General features: G+C 31.6%; 3 protein-coding genes across 8 annotated transcripts in view; 2 read left to right on the top strand and 1 right to left on the bottom strand.

Moving 5' to 3' along the window:
- Window positions 1-7,365, top strand: part of LOC125064335 (polypyrimidine tract-binding protein 1) — a 275,845-nt gene extending 268,480 nt beyond the window's left edge. For 5 of the 6 annotated variants that reach the window (XM_047671318.1, XM_047671322.1, XM_047671324.1 and 2 more), the window contains 8 exons: window positions 943-1,156; window positions 1,778-1,974; window positions 2,447-2,480; window positions 3,538-3,630; window positions 4,502-4,616; window positions 4,988-5,089; window positions 5,166-5,243; window positions 5,434-7,365. In XM_047671318.1, the coding sequence (XP_047527274.1) occupies window positions 943-1,156; window positions 1,778-1,974; window positions 2,447-2,480; window positions 3,538-3,630; window positions 4,502-4,616; window positions 4,988-5,089; window positions 5,166-5,243; window positions 5,434-5,566 (966 nt within the window). In that variant the 3' untranslated portion in view covers window positions 5,567-7,365. The remainder of the gene's footprint in view (window positions 1-942; window positions 1,157-1,777; window positions 1,975-2,446; window positions 2,481-3,537; window positions 3,631-4,501; window positions 4,617-4,987; window positions 5,090-5,165; window positions 5,244-5,433) is intronic. The other variant, XM_047671320.1, reaches the window with a different exon arrangement.
- A 5,377-nt stretch (window positions 7,366-12,742) lies between these two features.
- LOC125064338 (RPII140-upstream gene protein) lies at window positions 12,743-16,160 on the top strand. The gene is made up of 6 exons (XM_047671327.1): window positions 12,743-13,054; window positions 13,778-13,943; window positions 14,211-14,299; window positions 14,438-14,571; window positions 15,313-15,421; window positions 16,007-16,160. The coding sequence occupies exons 1-6, from the start codon at window positions 12,885-12,887 to the stop codon at window positions 16,125-16,127; spliced, it is 789 nt and encodes a 262-aa protein (XP_047527283.1). The 5' UTR covers window positions 12,743-12,884; the 3' UTR covers window positions 16,128-16,160.
- Window positions 16,161-17,862: 1,702 nt separating this feature from the next.
- LOC125064337 (twinfilin) lies at window positions 17,863-25,664 on the bottom strand. Its single transcript, XM_047671326.1, has 9 exons — window positions 25,480-25,664; window positions 24,795-24,872; window positions 24,518-24,629; window positions 22,915-23,077; window positions 22,209-22,342; window positions 21,881-21,984; window positions 21,027-21,170; window positions 20,222-20,340; window positions 17,863-19,529 (listed from the first exon to the last, which is right to left on the bottom strand). The coding sequence occupies exons 1-9, from the start codon at window positions 25,502-25,504 to the stop codon at window positions 19,377-19,379; spliced, it is 1,032 nt and encodes a 343-aa protein (XP_047527282.1). The 5' UTR covers window positions 25,505-25,664; the 3' UTR covers window positions 17,863-19,376.
- Window positions 25,665-26,821: the final 1,157 nt, after the last annotated feature.

Genomic DNA, 26,821 nt, shown 5'->3' with positions numbered 1-26,821 from the left:
CTGTGAAAGAAGGCAGTTAGGTTTATTGATTGAATTAATAATACGGTTGCGGAGATCAGGCCGCGGGCATTTCCAAGTTGACAGTACTAACGAAAATGTTTCGCAGGATACGCCAAAGGCGCAGTTGCTAGAACGTTTGAAGTAACGGACACGACTGAGGCGTTTCTAAAGAAATTGCAAGAGATAAACAGTTAAAAATTAAAGTCAATTTGCGGCGGACAAACTGCTCAGGAGTAATCCCTGTAGGAACATTTATCTTTTCTAAATTAGATAGTGGAGGGTCCCATGTGGCACGGGTACCTACATGTAAGAAGCAAATTGATATAACGATGATGAATAAGTGATGCTGTTAATTCTTTTCGAGAGGGAATTCTTGTAGATATTTATTTTCATTATGAAATTATCATGTACATATACTTTGTACCGGTGAAAGGCAAGCATAATGCCCACAGGAGTGAGTTGAGTGCTGTTGCATTTTAATTAATTCTCTTTTCTATCGCGATGGGGTGTTATCAAGCTCCCGCAGGCGCTGTGGACGAACAAATAGGTACCAACGTAGGAAGTAAATATTTTAATACTTCGATATATTTTTTTTTATCCCGATCGTATGGATTTTATAAATACCTATTGCTGTTCGTTATTTAAACCGATAACTAGTCTTATCTTTCTACATTTTATGAAATTAATTTTTTTTTATGTTCACTTTGTTTGGCCTTGTGCAAGACCTTCTTAGTGGGTTATCATATATTCATATCATATATATGTATATATACATCATATATTCTACCGCCATACTATAACATTTTTATTCTGGTTTGAAGAGTAGCTCAGTTTAACTACAAGCTAGGGGTCTTAACGTTCCAATTTTGGTGGTGCATTGGTGGTATGAGGAATGAATTATTTGATAAAAATATGTAATTACGCTTTCGAATTTGTTCGCAGGCTCTCGACGGTCAGAACATTTACAACGGCTGCTGCACACTCCGCATCGACTACTCAAAGATGACATGCCTCAACGTCAAATATAACAACGACAAGTCGAGGGACTACACCAATCCCACGCTCCCATCGGGCGACGGCGACGCTCACCAGCTGTTGACCAGTGAGTTGATGCCTCAGCGGGCTCGCCTCGCCTTGGCCCTCGCATCCAGGATGAGTTAGTCTTATACTACCCCACACCTGGAAGCTTGCTACATACACCACTCTTCAATTCACGCCTATAATGTAGTTACACGTAGATTACTATGACTATAAATTAGTATGACACTAAATAATTCATACAACTTCAAAATTTAACTATTAACAACAGTCGAAAAGTATATTTGCCATAGAATTCCCTGATGTAGTCATTGTAAATTATTTTTTCAGATATATCGCACATCTACTATTCCGACTCATCCTCTTATCTTGTTTGTTATTCATAATCAATTCTAAATGTTTCCACAGTGACTAATAACTTATCATAAATCCCTACTGCACCACAGAGGGTTGTAATATATGAGGATTACTCCTCCAAAGCCTGTTCTCTGCTTTTGTTATTGTATACTATCGCTTTATATTTTAGGATCTCTGCAAAAAAGGGACGTACGTTTGGTTTGGTTGGTTTTCTGTCGACATTTCTTGCGTTCCCGTATCGAAAAACAGACGGTATTTTGTATTTCTAGGCGATACGTTTAACCTTTTTGTTCGCGTCAAAGAACAATTCTCCATCTAACTAATTGGTGTTCTGTAAAGGATGGGAATAAAAAATGAATGTTATATAAGAATGAAATTATAGGTGGTGGAGTGTTGGCGCCTCCGTTCCTGGGGCTGGGGTCAGGGCTGGCGTCACCGTACGGCGTCGGCGTTGGGGGAGTAGGTCTGCCCGCGTTCGGTGCACTCACACTGACGCCGGCTTCGCCTGCATTGCGCGCACTCGCCGCACCACCGCTGCCGCTGGCCACAGTGTTGCTCGTATCCAACCTAAATGAAGAGGTAAGTGCCAACGCAACCGCGTAACCCCTAATATACACAATGTAGACCTGAAAACGTACGAGTAGTCTATCCAACGACAAGAAAAGACACTTATGCTTTTAAATTGTTAAATCCAGTCTTAGTTTGTTGAAGATTATAATGTGTGCCACTAGGTTAATGTTATAGGCACAGATGTAGAATGATTATTTTGTAATATTTTGGTAGTTTAATTGTTTATTGGCAAATTATGCATATGCTAACACAATAGCCGGTAACGTCCGTTTACATCGTTTGATGGTTTAATACGATTAAGACGGCGACGAACGACTAATAATTCGAACTAATACATTTGGCGTTACAGGCTATTCACATTTTTATATATTCTACTTAAAACTCCTTAAAGATAAGTTGCTAATTTATTTATAGACATGAGATCAGAAATCTTTTACGACTATTTGTAATACTATCTCTATTCTCTTTCCTATTGTTTTAGATGGTCACGCCTGACGCTCTCTTTACCCTTTTCGGTACGTGTGCACATACATTCCGTATTTTATATTAAAACATTAATACTCCTGCCCCTGTCCGCCTGGAAGACAAATTGTCAGCTAACATTTTCGACTTCTATACTGATAACAGCATCCGATGTTTCGTCGAAGCTTATTTAAACGCTTGTTAACACACATTCTGAGATCATTCTAAACGCTTTTATTAACTTGACAATTTGTTTTTCAGACGTCTTAGATGTAGCTAAGTTACCGTCAGTTTCTAAAATTTTGATCAAAGTCGGCTTAACTAATCTAAGTACTGAACGCTCATTGGTCGCCTATTGCGTCATCGACCGTCACCGACCAATGAACATTTGGAAATCGAATTAGTTTACCGGATTTTGATCAGCGTTTCAGAAACAGGAGGTTAGTGTATGACCCGGTACTTTTGTTACATAGTTTGTTTTACTTGTACATTTTGAAACGATTTATATTATAAACATATTTATTGTGACCTATGAGAACGATAATATTATTTAAGTTATTTTTTTTTTATTTTAAATACAATATAGTTTGAATAATTAATTTAATCTTTGTATTATTTTATTTAAGACTCCTGTTCCGTTGTAACTGTTTACAATTGGACATATTTTATACAGTAGTATATCCGCTTTACACAGCCGGCAGTAACGATGGCCGATGCTGATAACCGCTAAGCATTAATCGAAAGCTTATACGTGACCAAAATAGAGCTTGGAGTTATTTCTTTCTTATATCATTTCCTTCTGTTTAGTTTTCAACAAAATTATATTTTATATTAATTTATTTGTACTGAAAATCCTCTGATGTCGTGATAACTGTGTTTTAATGTAGTAACTGGCTTAGTTGTAGGTTAGAATGACCCGACGACCCCAACTGTACATTTAAAAGGCTAATACTGATCCAATTTATTTGTAATCTTAGTAATGTTTAATGTGTTCTAAGTATTTTTAAATAAGCGTCACTTTAAGGGAACAGTTGAGGACGTCGTTCAAATTTCATGTAATAAAACGAAAACACATAATGTTTTGTTCGTAATGCATTTTTTATCGTCTAGGCGTGTATGGTGACGTGCAACGCGTGAAGATTCTGTACAACAAAAAGGATTCAGCCCTAATTCAAATGGCGGAGCCTCACCAGGCTCATTTAGGTATTGTTACAATTCCGACTTTATTCTTTAGTATATAAAGTACATTTTCTTTATTGCTAGTTTTATTTAGATATGCAGATATCACGTAGTTTTCCACTGCTTACATTTCATATTGCGTGAAGTGGTAAATGTGAATAACTCGCTCGTACGATAGTTATTATTGTAACTAAATGTGAATTATTCATTCTTTAACAAGGTGAGAATGTAAATGTATTATTTTTTATGTTATATTAAGTTCAGCAAATTATACCGATATTCTAAAGACAGGTTTACAAAGAATGTTATTGAATTGATACTTTGAACACACAGACAAGCACACACAGCCACAAACACATATAAGTTACTACTATCGGTAAAAAGCAAATGCAAGTTTCAAAAAATATTTCCTTAAAATAATAGAGATCCACTATCCAACGGTTTATTGATAAGCCTTACTTCAAACAGTTATCCCCACTGCACTCAAAGTATTCAAAAATAATATTTGTTCCTGGGGACTTCCATAAAACTTTTAATATAATTGAATATATATAAAGGAAATTATATTGTTTAAGAGAACTTTGTTTGTATTTGTTTAATTTATGGCAACACAAGAGAAATAAAACGTACTGATCGAATTTCGTATAGTATGTGGACAAACACACGCGTCCTTTGATTAACTTTGTCATAGTCCGATGGAACTACATTCCGACACGACCTAAGAGAGATCAGTCTCAAAAGGCTTACGTCCTTTCGGAAGCACGAAGTGAAATAATCCTTACTCCAGTCTGTTTGAACTTCCTTATAGAAAAAACCAGCAGCCTTAAATAAATAGGCTCTAGTCCGAAGGATCTTTGGTAAAACCCTATTTATATGACATGGCTCTTGTTTTCAGCCATGACACATATGGATAAGCTGCGCGTCTTCGGAAAGGCTATGCGCGTCATGCTCAGCAAGCACCAAACGGTGCAGCTGCCGAAGGAAGGACAGCCTGACGCTGGCCTCACTAGGTAAGTAAAAGTATTATCCTCTTAGTATTATTCTATATGTTCTCAACCTTTATTTACCCAAGTGATATTTTTCATTGTCCTGAAAAAATACAATTTCAGAGTTCTATTAAAATCGGTGCCAAAAAGTTCTGATTATTTTTGGGTAAAATATATCCAAAAAGGTTATTCATTCGGAATACGTCTTCGTTTTTAAAAGAAATTCAAGATTTATCGTAAGTATCCATAGGTTTCAATTCAGCGACCGCTCGAAGATAATGCTTCGAATAACATACAGACCAAAATAAGAAATTCCGTTGTGAACAAAACATTTCATTTCGTACAAAGGTGAAATATTGATAATATTTAATAAATTTCTCTATACCCATTTGCAGGGACTATTCCCAGAGCCCGCTACATAGATTCAAGAAGCCCGGTAGCAAAAACTACCAGAACATTTACCCGCCGAGCGCCACATTACATCTCTCCAACATTCCGTAAGTTATTTTCCAATTCCAGCTTCCATTTTATTTTCGCGCTCAAATGGTTCTATATCACTTACTCTTGCTCTAGAGCCACGGTGTCCGAAGACGACATCAAGGATGCGTTCACCAAAAGGGGATTCGCGATCAAGGTCTTCAAGTTCTTCCCGTGAGTTTGTTTTGGATTATATTATCTGTGAATGGAGATTAACGGATTATAAATTTCACTTGAAATTCTTTACAAACAATTTTTGTTCAGTTTGGTTTTTTTTTTTGGAAGAATAAAGATATTTATATAGAATATTTTGGGATGACTGTGATGCGAATTATTTTCTAATCAAGCTCCTGCAACATTCCAGGAAGGACCGCAAGATGGCGCTGGTCCAGCTGCCGTCCATCGACGACGCGGTGGCGGCTCTCATCAAGATGCACAACTACCAGCTGTCCGAGTCCAACCACCTGAGGGTTTCCTTCTCCAAGTCGAGTATTTAAACGCAATGACCAATCGTCCTCGGAATATCACACAAGTCGCGTCCGCCTCGGGACCGACTCGACGTGCTAGTGCCCTCAGCCTTACCGTTCGTTGACGCGACAACATCGTACCTCTCTCAAGTATCGAGAACTTCACTCGACTGAAATTTATAATATAATTAATGTGTATTACGCTTACTCGGATCAGTATAGAACTTAAGTGCTAACTCTATTTCATTAGTGATTACGTACTACTGTTACTGTACATCATAATTTAAGGTGTTCATCGTTTCCCGACGGCAGCTAATCGTTCATTTTTGAGGGTACTCGTTCAGTACGGCTTGAGATGTTTGTTTTTTTTTTTAAATTTTGTGTGATATTCATTCCGTATTTTTGTAATTCTATATATTATTTTTATACATAGTGTTATCGTTTCCAGTGTTTTCGACGTATCATTTCAAACGATTTAACATATTTAAACGGATTGCAATTAGATTGCGCTAGTTATTTCAAATTTGGCAACTTATCTATCTGTAGTGATGTCAAACATCGCCTCGGTTGTTTTTGTGGTTATTATTGTGACAGGATTATTTACGATAAATATTATTACATTATATATCCAACACTAGAGCACGTTGTTGAAGAAGAAAAAAGGTATTTCTTGATCGCTTATAATTTGCAGTTATCATATTCTAAGATAATATTTTATAAATATATTTTATACTCTATTTAATCTGCACAATTTATTATGGCATTTTTTAATAATAATTGTATTCTTTGTACGCATACACATATTCTATATATTTTATGGAACGCTATGTTTAGGGATGTGTATGTATGTGCAATATTAGTTTTAGAGACGGTTAAGTGTATTTTAAGTATTAACAGTTGTCTTCTCCATCCGCTGCATACTTCCATCGCTGTTTCGTTTTTTAGGAAGAATATTCCGTTCATTGTTACAGTTATAGTTACTTCTCGATTAGTTAGTGTAATCACAACTATCACTAACCTAGTTGGTATATCATCTACATAGTGTTATGTGCAGTGACATTTTAGTGACATGATGCATTTATTTTGATGTTAATTTATATTAATGGTAGCTACAACATAATATAAATGCTCGTGCATATTCACTAAGCAAATTATTATAGATAATTATTTATTTCACTACGATCGGGGATTACCCTGTACACTATACAGTGTGGTCGATGTTGAGTTTACGTATTGTTAGAATTATTTTCATTAAGTATAATAAAAAAACTATTTAAATGTTGCCACACTGTCCTCGTGACAGTCTTTGAGGTTTTATAGACGTGCTGGGATCGCATCGGCCCTTAGTGACGAGATGAGCATACTACCTTCCACTACGAATAACACAACAGTATTTTAGTGTTAAACTTCTTCGACGCTTTGTAAATAACTCGAGTTGTGGCGTATTAACACTTTCGCTCGATTGGTTTTCACACATCTTTGCCTTCTTAAATTAATTTAAAAAAATGCGTCTAGTCCAATGAAAAGAGATTAAGTAAATTAACGTTATATCTTTAAAAATTCCTCACACACTAAACTCAGGTAGAGCGCTTTCTAGAGATATTATTTATTAATTGTAATGATTCTTTTGGTCGAGGAGTCGGTGCCCGTTTACGCTCTGACCGCTAGGACCACACTAAGTGTTCGTTTACACGTCCAGTCTATGTGATTAGGCAAAGAATGCGTGAACCAGATACCTGAATTGTGACGATTTAGTGAAACTTTGCTATTCGCGATTTAATGTAAATTAAATTTTAATAGAAAAATTCCTAATTTTAGATGAGATATGAGAAAAAAAAATGGAATTCATACATATCTTTCTCTACACGCTGTCGGTTAGATATTTAGGGTTCCGAGCCGCACGGTTTATAGTAGATTACCTTAGACCTTCCGTAATTACCGGAGTCGATCGGCTCCAAGGTGCAGAGTTCCCGCCACTTCGGTCTCGAACGTTTATCATTTCCGTTCGAACGTAAAGTTGACATTAGAAGTCACTTATTTACACTATTATAAATTGTATAATATACATCACGTACCGTTATAATATATAAAAATAGAGCTTAGTAAGATGGTTAAACTAAAAACATAGGTCGTCGTTACGATGTAAGGTTTAATAGATACGTTCGGTCATACGAAACGTGTTAATCATTAACTATCTACGATAAGAACGTATGTGTAGTAGTTTGGTTTAAATAATGTTAGGCGACCAGGGTGTGGTGATATTTTGCACGTTTTTGAGATGTTTTTCTATAGGGTACAGGTAAACTGTGCCTGTGTTTTGAAACGATACGCGACTAGCGTTGGTCTGGTTGAGATGGTAACGGCAGTGATCGCAATTGAATTATATTATAACGTATTTATTAAAAAAACAATATCACAAAAAGAGATTACATATCCACTTTATTGTAAAATGGCAGTCTGAAAGACTCGCTGCCCGCGGGGTATCGCGGTGGATGTGCTAGGGATGCGCGTGCGCCGCTTATCGATATTATTTGTTACGAGAGGGGTTAAACCCGAGGTTTTTGTGACTATGTTATAACTTAAATTAATTTAAATTATTTGATAACTTTCTAATCGTCTTTCTTTCTGTATTACTGTCGATTTCCTTGTCTAATATTGAATACCCCGCTATACCTCCGGAGCGGCTCGTGGGTGCGACAAAGCGCGCTGTACGTGCGTCCCGCTCCCGCGCTCAGCGAGTCTCCGACGCTTCCACGCGAGGGACGCTACATACCGTATCGGGTGACCGGTTTAGACATTAGTAACGAAACTGTCGCTTGTGCTCAAAACGTAGACAAAGACGCGTCATCGTGTGTGTAGCGTTTTGTGGCCTAAACTTTCTCAGTAATATCGATATCGACTATTAGATAATTATAGGAATTTATGTGTTTAGAGAAGTATTTTAAATATAATAGGATAATATCGTAATGTAATTAAAAAAAAAATAATAATAATAATAAATCAGTGTTTAGAACGAGATGCCAAATTTAAAAGTCAATACACATTATTTTAGGTAAAATGTAATTGAATTAATCCTAACATTTATTAAAAAGTTAATGAAAATGTTACAGTTGAATTATATTTGAGAGTTTTATTAAGCGCAATATATGTAATTTTATTCATTGTAAGCGAACATTGTTTCAATTCGTTAGTTAAAGTTATGCGTTGATAGATATGAATATTACTTTCCGATCTTATTTCATTCGTACATTCGCGTCATTCGAACGCTGTGTAATTGTACTGAGCATTACTTTACTCCGTTATGGCGTAGCCAGGTAGCATGACCCCCTCCAAAGAAAACTTGATTACAAAAATACTGTCTATTATATATCAATCAATGGACTATATAAATGTCTTAAATATTTGTCATAGATGCAATCATATAGGGTTCATAAAGTATTATAATTTTACAACAAAAATATTTTTTTTTTTAATATAAAGATATTATATGAAATTAATGATAAAATGATGTACCTATAAAAGTATAAGTTTATGTAAGCCTGGCCCCCGAGGCCCCCTTCACAAGTCCTGGCTGCGCTAACGACTTCGTATCCTATTATCCTTTGCATGTCTCAAAACATATCTGCTCATATCAAAGAGGTTTCCCCACACTTGACCTTCATTCGAATTATTTAATATTTTGTAAAAGTATGGGTAAATGTCTACATATCAGGGAATAGAATGGCTAGAAGCTGTGTTGTCTCATAATCCAGGACCCAGTCGCTTTAGTTCTCCTTTATTATATTAAAAACTATTTTATTTTTTCAATGTAAATTTAAGTGTCGTCTTAATATTTTCCTTTATTTTAGCGTTAAGCCTTGTGTGTGGTTAATTTCATTCTTATTTTTAATTTCATAATTAAACTTTTATTATCATTGATTCTTTTTGTTTTTTTTTTTTTTTTTGTTTTTTTATTTCCTCTGCATTTATTTCCTGCCTACATTTATTTTTTAAACGTTACCTTACCTTGTTTACACCTTCGTCAAAATGTTAAAACTATTTGTAAATAAAACTCATAAATTTTAAATGGGAACAATATATAATGAAATTATGTACGACTGTACACCATCTAACCTAGACATACTTTTATCTTAGACCTAACCTCCTTGTACAGAGCTGTCCTATTAAATACTCAAACGTTTCAATATCTATTCTCAACCTGAGCCTATCGAATTATGCTTGGAATCTACGGACTTTGGTGTGTTTAAACAAAATACAGGTCGAAGTAATGGGGTAAGGGACACAAATATTGCCAATGGTATGTTATATAAATTTATCAAAGAGGATATACCTCGCACAGGGTATGTGAATATATACAACGGCCCGACAGTGGGGTCGGATGTTGTCCGCGTAACGTCCCTTATTCCCGTGTCGAAAGAACTGAAACTTATTGAAACGTTGATCTAGAATGAATTCTATAACTGCCAATTGATAGGTTAATGTCCTTCAAAATATTGAATTAGATAATGATCAATTTAAATTAAATATATATACGTTTATGTCATCGTACATAACCTATAAACTGGCAGTTATAATCGTGTTAAATTAATGTAAATACACGATGTTATAAATAATTAAATATAAAATTATAGAACTATTACAGATAACATAATCGATAAGTTTAATAGATAGTATCCTGTTCTCATTTCAGTAGTCGCTCTAGTAACCTTATACCTGCCTACCCTAAGGAGGATATAATTTCTTCGTAGTGACTATTATGTACGCATCTTCATGATATTTAAGAGAATTTATGTTGAATTATTAAAAGATTAATGGTGTGCAAATTAAAGGGTTGTGTGTAAAATAAAAAAAAATAGTTTAATAGTTTATAAATCGTTCGTGTTAACGATAATTGTCTTCTTACTCATTTATTTATGAAGCACATCCGCTTTTGTTTTTATCGTCTATGGTTTGTTAATGAATACGTCAAGTTGTTAAGACTTAAACAGTAATTGAAATCAATATGCCAAAGACCAATCATTGGAAAAAATAACAGGGATCTATCAAATATTATTTTCACTAAATAGAAAATCAAAAATATATCATGATTTAATCAAGCTTTAACGAGCATTAATCGAAATCGATGTATTTTGAGGATTGTTTTGTGTAAGTTCATTTTATGTAAACGTCAACAGGTCGTTGGCTACACTGTCTGTCACATAGTTTATGTGAAATATATAAATATATACACTATTTTAACGTCTAAGTGACTACACTATTAAACTCTAGATTTATTCTTTGTCATTTTATAATAAAATATAGTTGAAAAATAAAGTTTCTGTTATTATTCACGATAGCAACCCTGAAGTGGATTTTGATTTCCGTCTCGTAAGGTCTGGGTCTAAGAATTAACGTTTATTGGATTTTCCATAAGGTTTTATTATTTTTTTAAGATTCTAATTCATAATAATAATTTAATTGTCTTAAAATAACGAAGGTTGGAAATATTCAATAATATCGAAAAATGCCTGATGCCTGTTCTAATTAAAACCCGATCCTGTAGTAACCTTTTCCTATCACTAAAACTAGTTCTGAAAAATACGGAGTTCATCGCATCGATGTTTTTAATTTTTTAACCTGTGGTAAGTGCATCTCACCTAGGTAGGTACCTTTAACCGAGTTACATTTAAGTACGTAAAAAGGTAATAAAACTGTGCTATTATATATTAAAGTCTTGTAACTCAACGAACAGAATAAAAGACAAGATTTTATTTTATTTTTTTATATTACCTAACAAAAAAGATATCAATTGGAGTGAGTATATCTCATGACTAACATGTTAGCTGAAATTAACAAAAAATGCTGCTTCATTACGACGAGATTATTTTAAGCATCCTAGGTTACTGGGATAAGCAACTCAATATTGTGTAAGAGACCTTTTTGTTAATGGTCATCAGTCTTTATAATAGTCAGTGATGTAGCTAGGTGAATTACACGACATCAGAGTCGCCGAGGCTGTACTCTCTCTGATTGAGCACAGAGGAAGGCTGAAGGCTGGCTGGATTGCAGTAAAGATTCTTTTAATAGGATTAAAATGCTATCTTATCCTAAGTGTTGAATTTGTTTGAAAGTAAAATGTGAGACTTATCGGAATTTATATCATACACATCAGTGTATAAAGTCAGTAAAGTGTGGGCAACGTCTTCCAAGAAGACGATTAGTGCAGTCCAGCAAAGATCTGAAAATTTATTTTTGATTGAGTTTGTGTAGAAGTTGATATTTTGAAAACAAACTATTGACAATATGGACACTTTTTTCACACTTGTAATAGCGTTAGTGGTACTATAACTATAACCTGTGATAGTTGCGGTTACTGGTCCATGATCCATACTGATCTAATTTTTTTTATTAATTCAACTATACTCTCGAAATAACTATGAAGTACAAACTCAATAAAATCAAAGTTTTCCACTGTTGGTATAAGAATCGACTTAGAAGATTAGTTAAAGAATGAAATTCTGTATTCGCACGTAACATAGGCGAAATAATCTGTGCCCTCTTGGCATAAATAAAAGCCAAAATTAAAAAAAAAAAAAAAAAAATCAGTATGCTATGTATACTATCTATCATATTATTATACTTCTACTCTGGTATAGAATTTTTTTTAAATATTAAATGATTATGGCCAATTTAACAAAAAAAAAAAAATCAAATAAAGAATAATATAGATTCAGATTCATATGAAATGCAAAAAGTATGTACCTATACTCTATTCCAACCATAACAGAAAAAACCAAATAAACAACATTTGACAGCAAATTGACGCGATATCATTGGTCGAGAGCTTGATTAATCTATAATATTCACTATGGATTTGCGAAAAAAGGCCCTGTTATCGGAATTTTGGAAGTAAAATTAAAGTGGAAATAAATAGATAAGTGCAATAGTGTTATATGTATTATAAATAAAGATATATTCATCATAAACTCGTAGTAATGCACAATATCGCTGTGTTTTTAGCAATTCGCACGAAATACGTAAATCTATGGTTTCTTTTTTATCTTTTTTCCTACTTCCATTGCAATAAGTTATATATAAAAAAATATAATAAACGACAATTTAATTTTTTTTTTAATTTTCTTTGTCGACAATTTGAGAGAAGTTTCCTCAGCAGTCACTCTTCAGCATGACAATGACAATGACAGTTAACATTTCATTGTTGATAGTTGACAAATGTCATAAAAGAGTATCTTCCTTTTATCTTTCATAATTTATATCGGTCTTAATGGAAACTAGGGTTATGAACTTTTAAATAATATTATGTGAATATAAATGATTATGAAATGTACTAATTAGATATAATATAATTATGATCTGGTCACTGAATAGGAAACTAATATTCGGAACGGCAGTCCGGCTGTCTCCTTCTTTTCTAATACCCATCTTCAGTAATAGAAATGAAAACGATTCTGTAAGCTCACAGACAGATTCTATTCATAAGACAGGATGGGATCGAGTAAGAGATATGTATTCTAAGGAGTAAGTGTATTTCTTGTAACAAAGATAGGTTAAGGGCTTTTTGTCATAACTAGAAACTCAATTCCAACTACTTATAAGGTACAGCCATGTAATATTAATTGACTCAATGCCAATAATGTCATAAAATATTTTTAAACAGATATGCCAGATAGAGGTGACAGCGATTTTTTAGATGGCATAATATAGTGGATGTTGGTTAGTCTGTATGAAGTCTTGTACTGGCTAAATATCTGCCGTATCTGGCTTAACAAAGACCAGTATATTGTAAAATAAATAATACTTAAATATTCTACTCAAGTCACAAGTAAGAATCATGTTGAACAAGATAATTTCGTATATAATATTCTGATCAGTTTTTCATAGGCAAGTGCTCGACTTTAACAGTATTTTGGAACAGACATACCTTGATACCTTGAGTATCTTTTAGAAATGAAGCCCAACATATTTATAACAAACACAATGAGGAAAGTAATTTTAGACATAAAACTAATATAAATTGTTATGTATTGTCTTTAAAATAATATACATAACATATTAATAAAGTTTATCAGAGTTGCTGTATAAAAGTGGTCTTTAAATCTTAACAAATTTTATTAGTATTTCTATGGCTTGGTACATTTCTGCACAACTGTCTAATTTATAAATAAATATAAGTAAGAAAATGTCAAAATAGACATAAAACACTAAATTTATTTAATTGATTTATCATTGTTTATTTTACAGTGAATTTGGTGAAGTATCTGTAGAATTACACAATGTTGCCCAAGCAACAATGTGCGGATTTTTTGTAGGTGCTTGTTTGGGAGGATTTGCAAAATCAAGAGATGCCTATTTGCACTTTATTGAAAATAATCAAGCTACTATCTTTAATTCTACCATTCAAGCGAAGGTAAATAATTTACTATAAATACTTATACTTATGTCAAAGTTTTGAGTTAGCCCATCGGGGTGTAATACAACCTGCTTCTCAATAATTGTACTGCTAAACACCACAAAACAGTATTTTGTATTAATGGTATTTATTTAATAATTTTTGAATGTTCATTATCATAAAGATCACTTGCTAGAAATTAAAATCTTTCTATTTTTTGTACAGGTATCAGAAGTAATATTTATAAAATTCAAATAATTAATTGTAAATAAAATTGTTTTACAGAAAAAATTACAAGATCATGTAACAATTGCTTTTGCGAGAGGAGCTTACCATTGGGGATGGCGACTGGGTATCTTTACTGGAATGTTTAGGTATTTTACAAATAAATTATCATATCATATATTATATAAAATGGTATCATATATATCAAGATGTTTGAAATTATAGTGCATTTCAATAGCAAGAGGAATTAAGATAAAATGCAATAAATTGATAATATTTATTTACAGTATAATCTCAACAACAGTTTCTGTGTACCGTGACCAAAGTTCACTCGGAGATTATGTTGCAGCAGGAACTATTACCGGAGCAATATATAAAGCTAATTTAGGACCAGCTGCTATGGTGGTTGGTGCTTTCCTAGGTAATCAGGATCATTTAATTTATGTTAATAGTTATTGGCTAAAAGTTTTACATGTTTTTTTTTTTGTAATATTACCATATGTAAGTTAACAAATGTTCTTATGTTTAAATTTAACACCAATTTCGAATCTATATATCTTTTAATTTAATGTTAACCATACTACACTTATTATTTATCTGTCATAAGGAGCATTTTTTAGTATTAGCAGCCCGTAAATGTCCCACTGCAGGGATAAAGGCCTCCTCTCCCTTTGAGGAGAAGGTTTGGAGCATATTCCACCACGCTGCTCCAATGCGGGTTGGCGGAATACACATGTGGCAGAATTTCGTTGAAATTAGACACATGCAGGTTTCCTCACGATGTTTTCCTTCACCGCCGAGCACGAGATGAATTATAAACACAAATTAAGCACATGAAAATTCAGTGGTGCCTGCCTGGGTTTGAACTCGAAATCATCGGTTAAGATGCACGCGTTCTAACCACTGGGCCATCTCGAATAATGGATGAATGAAATGAAATTAAATTCAAACCTTTAATGAATGAAGTGATAATATTTTGTGATTTTGGAGAATTAGATAAAGAATCTTTTTTGTTTCTTTCTCTTTTGTAGTTTTCGTTAAAAATATGGTATTGCTAAAGATTTGGTTAAACTTAGTAGCCATCGAAGTAATGAAGTTTTGTTTTAATATAATGAGTAATGTACATATATTTGACTAATTTTGATATGTTTACTATTTACAGGAGGAGTTTTGAGTATTATTGGTGGAATACTTATATTGAGTATACTAAAACTGACTGGTGTGTCTATGGAAGATATTAGAAAATCATTTTATAAAATAAGGGAAGCAAGGTAAATATTTTCATATCATTTTGTGAAGATCACTTAACTTTTGATTTATCGAGTGAGTGAGTAATAATGTAAATAGTATAAATTGTTGATCAAAATAAACCCAATTAATCTTACTAGTAGGTATTGAAGAGATCCATGTTTGGACTTTTGGTCTCCTGGATAAAAAACTAAATGTATAAAGTCAAAAAAAACTGTTGAATTTTTGAATTTTCTGTATATGTAGTGTAGTCATTTACTTAGTGATAGGGCTTGATGTAAGTCTGGGTAGGTATCACGCACTCATCATATATGTATTCTGCCTTGAAACAGCAATACTTAGAATTGTTGTGTTCTGGTTTAAAATTTAAGTGAATCAGTGTAGCTACACATTCAGAGAACATATAATCCCAGTTCCCAAGGATGGTGGGTCATTGGTTATGGACACCATTGTCAATGGTGACCACTTACCTGTGGCTACTTATGCCATTACAAAATTGATACATAAAATTTTTACATTATATTATATAAATATATATATATATATATATATATAATGTATATATATATATATATATTGTTTATTTTTACTAAAATTTGTATTTGCAGATATGATCAATATAAACAGTCAGTGGAAAAAGCGGCAAAAGAAAAACATGATAGTCTAACGCTACACCATGATGTCATTGTTGAAGAAAAAGGTGTAAAGAAAATAGAAGAGCTACCATAAATTATTTAAATATATATTGTAAAATTTATAGTTATAAAAAAATTAAAATTGTAAAAATTTGTTTTATTTTAATCTAAATTTAATTTGAAATGTAAATATAACATTATCATTTCATGCAATTTGTCAATATCTTTGCTTTGTTGTGCATTAGGAAAAGTTTATAATATCATGAATTTTTATATAATCATTCAGTTTTACTGAACTATATAGTTATGCACTTATATAAAAAAAAAGAATTTAAAAATTTATGGTTATTCTTGAGAATCTTTGAAACGTCCAGACCAATTTTGACAGCACCTTCACTGGCACACAGCTGATGTTATGAAAAATAATTTAGGTTACTTTTATTTTATAAAAAGAATTGGGGTTCCATGTACAAAAATTATACTCATGAACATATTAACAAAATTCAATTCAAGTACCCGCGAATACATCGCTATTCCACTCAACTACGTTCAAAGCTCCAATAACTTTCAACGACATTCAAACCGCAATCTATAATGAATACGGTAGATTTTATATACAAGATCTCGATCAAAAATACGTCAATTCAATGTAAAAGCTATTTATTCCCCTGTGATTGGAATATTTACGTTATGTTTGGAATTTTTCAATTTATATATTCATATAGCTAGTAATAAAAATGAGGAATTTGTAAATAATATTTTTTTTTTATCAAAAAGCATTTATTCATACAACAAAAATACAGGGTACGACCGAATATAAAAATATAATGAAGTACAAGTTTTATAAAGTAGAACTAACATTTGCGCTGTTCATTTTTTTTAATATATTAATCAATACAACACTATTTTATTTTTTTTTATATATGGGTTCAATAAAGTTTTAAAACGTTAATTCTTCAAACACAATTAAGACTTACATAAAATACAATATTTAATATTGGCAAGATATAAAATGCAACACACAGTAGCCGAATATGCATTTTTCTTATTTTTTGTGCTGATAAATGAAAGTTATGCGAAGTTGTCTCGATTTATTTAAAATAGTCACCGTCTCATAGAGATTACGAATAAAATAGCGCAAAAGGGAACAAATACTTAAATCCTAAGAATTTTGTAAAAAATTGTAAAATTAATAAAATTTGAAAACTCTCAAAGAGCGAAATCACATTTTTAAAACTTTCGTATGTTAGTGTCTACATATATGTTTAAATATGTAATAAAATTAACGATGACGATTTGATCGTGCATTTTATACACAAATATGTACCTGATAATAGAAAAATAATGATGACGTAAAAAATATACATGTATATTTTTAAACAATTGTTTCAAATTTGTTATGACAAGAAAATAAATATCGAAATATCGATTTAATAAAAACAACATCGATGAACAAAAAACTATTTAATAATTTATTTTTTTTGATAATTATTTAATTTAATTTAACTTCAAGGTATAAATATAAGGAATTCTAAAGAAATCTTATACAACATTGATAAACAAAAAACTATTTAATTTTTTTTTTGATAATTATTTAACTTCAAGGTATGAATATAAGGAAGAATTCCTTAAGAATAAAGAAATCTTATATTATTTTACTTTATCATAAATATGAAAGTAAAATGATGATAAGTTCGTTAAAAAAACTACAAATAATATTGTATTAAAATAAAGTTTTTTTTATTATTCTTAACTATTTGTCAAATATGACTTTAAAATCACGACGATACGAAACGTATTTTTTTTATTTTAATTTAATAAATGTAGCATCATATTTAAAGTAAACAAAAACAATTATCAGAGTTGGAAGTTTAAGTTAATATTATCGACGGGGATATATTTCATTGTATTTGAGACATTTTGGGTAAAAATATTTTACAACATACGTTCGTGTAACCTTATTGGTAATGAAACAATAAAAATAAATATGTTTTAAAAACGTACCGTTTCAAATTTGGAACAAAGTCGATTGTCGTTTATTAAAATCAGCCGAGACTAAACGCTCTCCTTATTCATTTAATATAAACTCATTATTATGACACATCATTACGTTGAAAAGTGTTGAGCGTACAAAAAATATTATTAATTTTTAAAAATACAACAAAAACTATAATCACAATTAAAATATATTTAATCCATCTATGTATACTTTTAGAGTATTGTTCTCAAATTTAGGTAAACATTTGATAATGAAATACATTAAAACGGTTTAACATGTTTTTTTTTTTTTTTTTTCTTATGCTGTACGATATTGTACCGTACATTGTATAATTATTGTATTGCTTAAAAGGTTTAGTTCAGAAATTATTGCACAAAACAACCATTAAGCTTAAGAAATACTGTAATTGTTTTAATACTGCTCATTCATAATTTTATTGCTTTACAACAGTATAATGGTCAATTAATACAAATTATACATTTTCCGTTCTTAATTTATAAGTGACGTTTTAACAAGTGAAATAGCATAACAGCTTTTTATATACCAATTTATCATTACTTTATGAAGTTAAATTTTATTTGGAAGTGTACTTCTTATGGTTAACTATCATGTATGACGCTACCTTAATAAGCTGAGGGCCGTTGTATAGAGTCTCATTTTCGTGTCATATGTCAGGCGCACACTGTCGCGAGTAGCAATGTCGAAGAATATATGACATAGAGCTAAATCAGACATGACCAGGGTTGAGACGCACGACCAACGGCTTTACATCCTTTGGAGGCACGGGAGTTCATTATACCATCCTCCCTAACCCCAGCTACTTCGGTATCTATTATATTTGAAAAATGTCTTGTAATATAATTTTAGTTAAATCTTTGAAGGTTCGCTTCAAATAATAAACTATTATATTTATCGTTGAAATAAAAAGTAAATCGGAAAAAAGTATCAATGTTAATACGATAAATTAATAAAAAAATTGGGAAGCTTTTTTAAATATTGAATATTGAGTATAAGCCAAAAGCATATAAATTCATTATAAATTAGGTTAATAAAGAAAAGATTTACAAATGGCGGCCTATTTCCTGCCAATTCTTGTTAATCAGTTCGCGAACATTCGTTTATTATTTAAAAAAAAAATCTGTAAATATTTTAAGCATAGACAGTTTGATCTAAATTTTTTTTTTGCTGTCCGTACCAAAATAATTCAGCCATTTATAAATCTTTTTTACATGCGTCATGCACATTATTTAAAATATTCTGATATCACAATAGGATTGATGAAAAGTACATTTTAGAAACAAGACAGCTTAAATATATTTATTGAAATAAAGATAGATAAATAAATTATTGTGTTGACTGTGCTTTTGTTATCCTTTTCGCTCCTCTATTCGGCGGACCTTTTGGCTTTGCGAAAGCCGGCCGATGCAAATTCCTCTTTGGATGAATTTCATCGTACAGATATTCCTCGGTCAATTCCTTACCGTCGTCTATTTCCAGCTGTTGAACAACAATTAGATGCAATACTTTTATAAATGATAAGTGACGTCACTATATTTCAAGATTACAGGACAATGCAAGGACTCGCAGGATCGCAGGAACTCAAGGATAGCAGAATAATAATAATTTATTGGGAAAAAGCGTAGCCTAATAAAAAAATACAGTTTTTTATAGTAATAAATGAAAGAAAAAAAAAGAAATATTAATAATAGAATTAAAAAACAATCACAATATAAAAACTAGGTACATGAAATGGCTAATTATATTTTGATATAATATATGACATTCAACTATATGCACAAGTTTAGAAACTCAGGATAGTCTGTTTATCTTAATCTCAAAGTCAGACACGCCCGGAAATAGTTTAAACGCATTCTTAAAAGTTTCCTTATTTCTTAACTAACAATTTAATATTTAGAACAGTTAGAACACACCTTATTAAATTTGCCAATAAATGACGTACAGCTGTGTGACGTTATAGATAATACAGTATAGGTATGATTATATATACACACGAAAACATGACGTCACAGTCATTTGAAGTTTATTCTAGTCACTAGAAATTAATTCATTTAAGAATACATGAAAAAATAAGTCGTTAAAACAATTGAAAAACTTTCAAAAACTTAAAAGTTAACTTGAAATAAAAATAAATTTAAATTAATATGTTATAAATAATAATAATAACTTACCCTCTTTTCCACGACGAGGCCCATTTTTTCCATGATTTCTAAGAATTGACCTTTACAACTAGAATACATCATTCGTTCCTTTATACTGCAGCTGTAACCGGGCATTGAGTAGATAAACACTGCAATGACAAACATAATACTATTTATTTCATCATCTAATATTATATAAATGCGAAAGAAACTTTGCCTGTCCGTCTATTACCTATAACTTCCTAAGCCACTGAACCGAATTTGGATAAATTTGGTATGAAGCAAGCTTGAACCCCAAGGAAGGACTTAAACACAATTTATTGTACCAAAAACATACGACCGAGTCCCCTCACCAAATCCAACATACAGACAAATAGCATGTGCTTCAAATAAAATGTCAACAGTCAATATCAAACGAATACCTTGGAGATATACTGAATCCACCGCAAAACTAAAGGGACTCGCGAATGGGCCATTTTTTGGTGAGTCACAACCGCCTATAGACTTGGCTCTGTAATTGATATTAACCATTCCTAACATTGTCAATGTATCACCAAGCATGGGACTAGGATGTTAAGTCCCTTGTGCCTGTAGTTACACTGGTTCGTTTACCCTTTAAACCAAGAATACTAAGAATTGGTGATTGACGGTACTTAATAAATCATAAATGGAGGAGAATTGAGGATTTAGCCACATATATAATTATTTGCAAGCATATGAGTAACCATTGGAACAATTAAGCCGTCAAAGTGCTGCAAGATCCAAAAATGCCTTACTTTGGGGTCTCGCAGCACTTAACACGACGATAAAAAGTAAATTATCAATAATGCCTCACCCACACTTTCCATATGGTCACCCTCATGTGTGTGCTTGAATATGTATACGTGGTATCTCGCTTGGTCGCTCGGAACTTGGGCTGGTAACTCAGTCAGACTTATTATTGCCGCTTTTGATAGGCAAATTTTCTCTTCCTCTAAATCTATAGACAAAAATAAATAGGTTCAAGGTTATTACTAATAATTATTATTATAAATTAGAAAGCGAGCTTGTTTGTGACGTTTTCACGTTTTAAATACACAGGAAAGGACACCAGCCCTACCATTACACGTGGTCGGAGTTGCGGGCGAAAACTAATACTAATAGAAATAAAATAATGGATTTAGTGCTATCTTACTTGCACATAATTTGCATCTCTGTTGCACAATTACGGTTGGCAGAAAAAAGAGTTTGCGTTTATAAATCAGTTCAAAATTTGTATTCCAAGTGCGTTGATATTGTAATAGAAATGCGTGACGATTATTTTATTTTCTGTCTGTATCTGGACGAAGAGAGATTTTATAAGTCGGCGTACAGAATTCAATTGTTTATGGTGTCGAGTGGTCGACTAATCACAATGAAATCGTTATATTAAATAACATTGAAAGAAATCCATTCATGTCAAAAAACCGGTATGAAAGCGTTTACTGTCTCATTTCTTCTGGATAAATAAAAAAAAACAAAATTAGATGACCTTGAATCGTACAATACGAACATACGTAATTATGAAGATACCAAAGATTTATAATTACTGGTGCGATTGATCCCAGGAATTTAGATGCTTGTAATTCGAGTATTATATAAAAAAAAAAACTTGACATTAAAAAAATCTGTTGTCTATGGTAATTTGCATAAAAAATTAGTTATATATACCTATTTTAAACTGTAGATAGTTATAGGAACCACGTTGGAGATCAAGTATACCCTGTTTAGCTGATTCTGTTATAGGAAATGATATTCCTCCCATAGTCGATTGTCTGAAAAAATAAAAAAAAAACCTTATAAGGATATACTTGTAGAGAGTCAGTCTGGCTTGTTCACAAAACTTAAGAAGAGTGAAAAATGCTTTGCCAAGTAGTGGGATGTTTAAAGGTTTGTATGTGTGGTGCCCCACTAAGCAGCTCTACACGAAGCCCAGTACTAAAACTTCTAGTAATCTCTTACCTATTATATAAAAAATTAAATTTAAAATGTTGTGTACCTTGAGTCTGTGCTATAGTTTGGATCATGTTCACTTTGCCGTAATTCTTTCAAAGCCTCCTCCCTGTCGGTGAGAGGAGCTGGAGCGTTGACACCGCTTACATGAATTTGATAACCTTTCAAACATACTTCTTCCTATGAATAAAAATTATACAATAAATCTAAGTTTAGAAACAACGACGATTCTAAATAATTAGACAATTTAACTGAAGTTTAAATTAAGTTTCTAATGTTTAAATAAAACGTGTAATATTAAACATATTTCATGCTTTCCTTTCGTTCACGTCTTTCGAGTTATTATATTATTTTATTAGATTTTAAAAAAACATCGCATTTTAATTTTTTATTGATAAATTTTACACAATAATATTATTTAAAATATAATAACAGTAGCCTAAAATTAAATCAATTAGTAACATAAGTTATTTGTTTATAATCCGGCTCGAAGGACCATGTTCAAACATTTGCAATGTATGAAATAAATTTAAGGGCAAATTAGCAAGTGTAACTATGGCATAAAGGAGATAACATCTCAGCTTCCAAGATTGTTGGTGTATTGGAAATAATTAAATTTTCATACGGCGCCAATGTCTATGGGGTGTGGTGATCACTTACACATTTACCCGTCTACTAATACCATTAGTAAAAAAAAACCAAGTCTACAAAGTAACAATTATAATGAGTCGTTTTACCATCTTTGTTATTACCTTGCTTGTGGCATGCATTTCATCTTTGATGTGTGCTGAACCAAATTCCTGCTTTAGTGTTGCTTTTGTTGACGCATACAACATTTTCTGTCTCACGGGGGCACTATCTGGAGACCAACTGAGTAAAAGCCACTCATATCCCAAGGAGTTAGATGTGTCGAACCTTCCAAATGCATATTTAATTACTAATATATATAAACTTATTATTATTTAAATCTTATATAAGACACTGACAAAATACTCACAGAATATGCCACTATACAACACATTATATTTAAAAAAATATATATTGAATGATATTATACCATTAAATAATAATAATAAAAATGTATATATTACATTTGCAGATGCAGTTAATTCATTGTCTGGCATAAACCTCATGATGCATGAACTACTTTCATTATAATCATTAATGTTTAAGCACTAATTACTAAGTACTTCTTTATATAAACTAGCTGTTAGATCCACATTACCTAAAGAATTTAAGACATTTTTATAATAATTTAGATTTCATTTCCTGTAGTACTTTTTTATGTATGGTAATAATATGTCTGGGTTTTTTAAATAGTGTTTTACAACAATAAACAATATAATGATTTACTAGTGGTACAAAATCTTATGCTAAGCTGTATTTTAGAGAAGATATTTTTCATATAAGTTCGCATTTAAAAGCAGATGTTTAAGTAATATCATTGATAAGTACACTATGATCATCACCCTTTAGATTATATAATAAAGGGCAGAAGCGCGCGGAAAGTTAGAAGTGAAGCAACAAAAACTAATGCGAATCAAAAGCAGGTGCAATACCCGTAGTGTGTTCATATTTCCAACTTTTAAAGCGTCAAAAGTGCTATCACTTTATTTACTATTTATTGATGTATTAACGTGAATTCACAATAGCGAGAATTTGTACTTGCTTTTGTTGAAGATAACTCTAATATTATAAATATTCACAAGTATAAGTAGTATATAAGTAAGTTAAATCATATGTTATTTGTTTATTTATATAATGAATACTGACATTGTCCAATTACACAAATAAAGATAACAATAACACAAATGAAAGTAATTACAATAATTATACCTAGCTAAAAATCATGCTAGATATACTAAATCATCACATATACTGATTAACTGGCAAACCATTTTCAAGAGAGACTCGCTAACTGGGACACCGGTATGTGCACAGTCACAGATGCACTCTCTATTTCTTAACTCTTATAAGGCAAATAGTCGACAAACCAGATATGATTGGAAATTGTATAGGTGATTATGGCTTACATGCTTTCTAAGGCAACGGGAGTCTTAACACTGCCAATTTTCCAACCCCTAGGCTGGTCATGAAAATTCTTTGACGGAATCCTAATAACATTTTAATGTCTCAAATTAGGGTGTGAACCCTGGACTTCGGGATCTGCTCAATTAAAGCTTAAAATCAAGTTTACAATGTATTTAATTTTTGTTCTAGTGGATTGTTTTCAATATCTTTTGCAAAGTTGACTAATAACTGGAAATATGGCCGGAATTGTTTGATCATGTTGTCAAGTGTCAATTACTTTAATGATATTTATTCTAATGGTAATCAAAATAAAATGTCTCTTACCTATATAAAATATAACATGGAAGATCTTCTACAATTAAGGATGGTATATATTTATCAAAATCTTGCTCAAATGATCCTTTGACCGATTGATATTTCGCTAATGTTAATTCCTCTAAAAGAAATAAATAATTTACATAAAATTTTGATAAGACAATGAACTCAAAACATTATGATCACCAATAATGTTGAGTTTAATTCAATAAACGAACATGATATTTCGTACAAAAAAATATAATAAAATGTCAAAATTCTCATTTATGTATTGTAAATACTGTACCATTTTCTATGCTTATTTTTAATAATCTGATTTTCCCATCTCTACATTTACTGATGTACTTCTTTAATTCTGCATTAGCTGTAAGATAATTCTTTCCATAATTAATAAAATAAAAACATATTAAAACACATTTAAATAATTAATCACTTGTACTTTTCTTATAATAACATTTACCATAAGTATATTTTTATTGTTATTATTATACTTAATTGTTGATTTTTATCTAAATCATAATTGCATGCGGTGTTTACCTACAAATAACTCATCATTTTCTTTTATATAGTTTATGAGCTTAAAACTGTAATAGATATATATACAAATGCTATGTTGTGGGTGAAACTATTAAATAAAAAAAATAAAAAAATTGGTATTTCATTTATAGTGATACATGCTAGCAACATTAAATATCAATTAGTTACGCTTATAAACATCAGATTATCAGATGTCTACTTTCGCCAAAATGACACGCCTTATTATTATATTTGTATTGATTGATATATTAATAGATTAGATCGAATTGATTTTGTATTCATTAATAAGTTATGTCAGCTACACGGACCTTGTAGAAAATCTACTCTTATACTAATAGCACAATAACATATATTAGGCAATTACTATTATCGCAAAACAATTATATAGCTCGAAATTTCAAATAAATATGAACAAAATTATATGTAGTCAGTACCTTGAATTCCGGTTTGGTGCGACATTTTGTAACGAATACACTGTTTTATTTATCTTAAAGTGTTTCACCGAATATTGAACGGTTATTAAATAACCAATTTTTATCATATAACGGGAAATTATGTGGGCGCATGCAAGTGCAATTCAATCTAGCCGTAAGGCCCCTAACCCCCACTAGCTGTCAATACCTCGGAGATTAAGAAGCAAATTGACTTTGACATTATATGAGTGAGATGTCACTGTCACGTAAAATTAAGTTCATTATTTAAACGAAATAATGAACTTAATTTTACGACAGTTAAATCTAGAATTCTGTACCTATTGACATATGTACTGTAATATTATATTACATATTTAAAATTACATATTGATGGAGACAATATTGTTATAATGTGAATTGTATTCATAATATGTCTATAAAAGCTGATGTAGTTCTGGTGATCAACAGAGATGGCGTTAAAAATAAGTGTTCTCGTTGCAGAAAACATTCGATTTAACATTAACAGCTATTTTAACGACCACGTCATGAGGTAGTAGGAACGATTTAATAGAAAATATCCTCTGAACGAACGTAATTCCAAGCCTGATATGGTTCAAATTTCAAAGCGATTTCTAGTAATCCCTTCCCTTTGTCCTTTTTCAAATCCCTGACAACGTGTCTGTAATGATGACCGGTTGAATAGTTAAGACTTGAAAGAATGACAAACTCACTTTGTCATTTTAAATATTATTTAGGACAACCACTGAAACTATTGAATTAAATGTACGAGTACAATATGTGAAGAATATTTTAGGATTATAGTAGTACATGTAGGTAGGAATATAAATATAATGAAATAGGTAGGTATGTGATATAATGTTGTGCTTGGTTTTGATCAATGTTTCCATATAATATTAGGTACTTTCCCGCTGTGGCCTTGACATTCATGACGTACTTTATGTGTTGTATTTATTGTTAAATTGGAAACAATGAACAGATGTTATGATACTTCCGTAAACGTGTTAAACTTTTTCAATTAAAGTTTTAAGCAGAATAATAACTATTATTTGTGTTTGTGTTGGATTTTGTCAATAACGCAAAACTGCTGAACAAATTCGACTGGAATGGACGCAGAATAATACTGGAATAGGGCATTTAATACCTTTTGTTTTTATTTCATCATCATCATTACATAGTATAAAACAAAGTCGTTTACCGCTATCTGTCCCTATGTATGCTTAGTTCTTTTAAATTACACAACGGATTTTGATGCGGTGTTTTTAATAGATAGATTGTTTCAAGAGGAAAATTTCAAATACTCTGTCTTGTCGCCAGCACCAACAGTGTGTACAAAGTTTCAGTT

Source organism: Vanessa atalanta, chromosome 5 (genome assembly GCF_905147765.1).
Source record: "Vanessa atalanta chromosome 5, ilVanAtal1.2, whole genome shotgun sequence".
Taxonomy (NCBI): domain Eukaryota; kingdom Metazoa; phylum Arthropoda; class Insecta; order Lepidoptera; family Nymphalidae; genus Vanessa; species Vanessa atalanta.
This window is presented reverse-complemented; position numbering and strand designations above follow the sequence as displayed.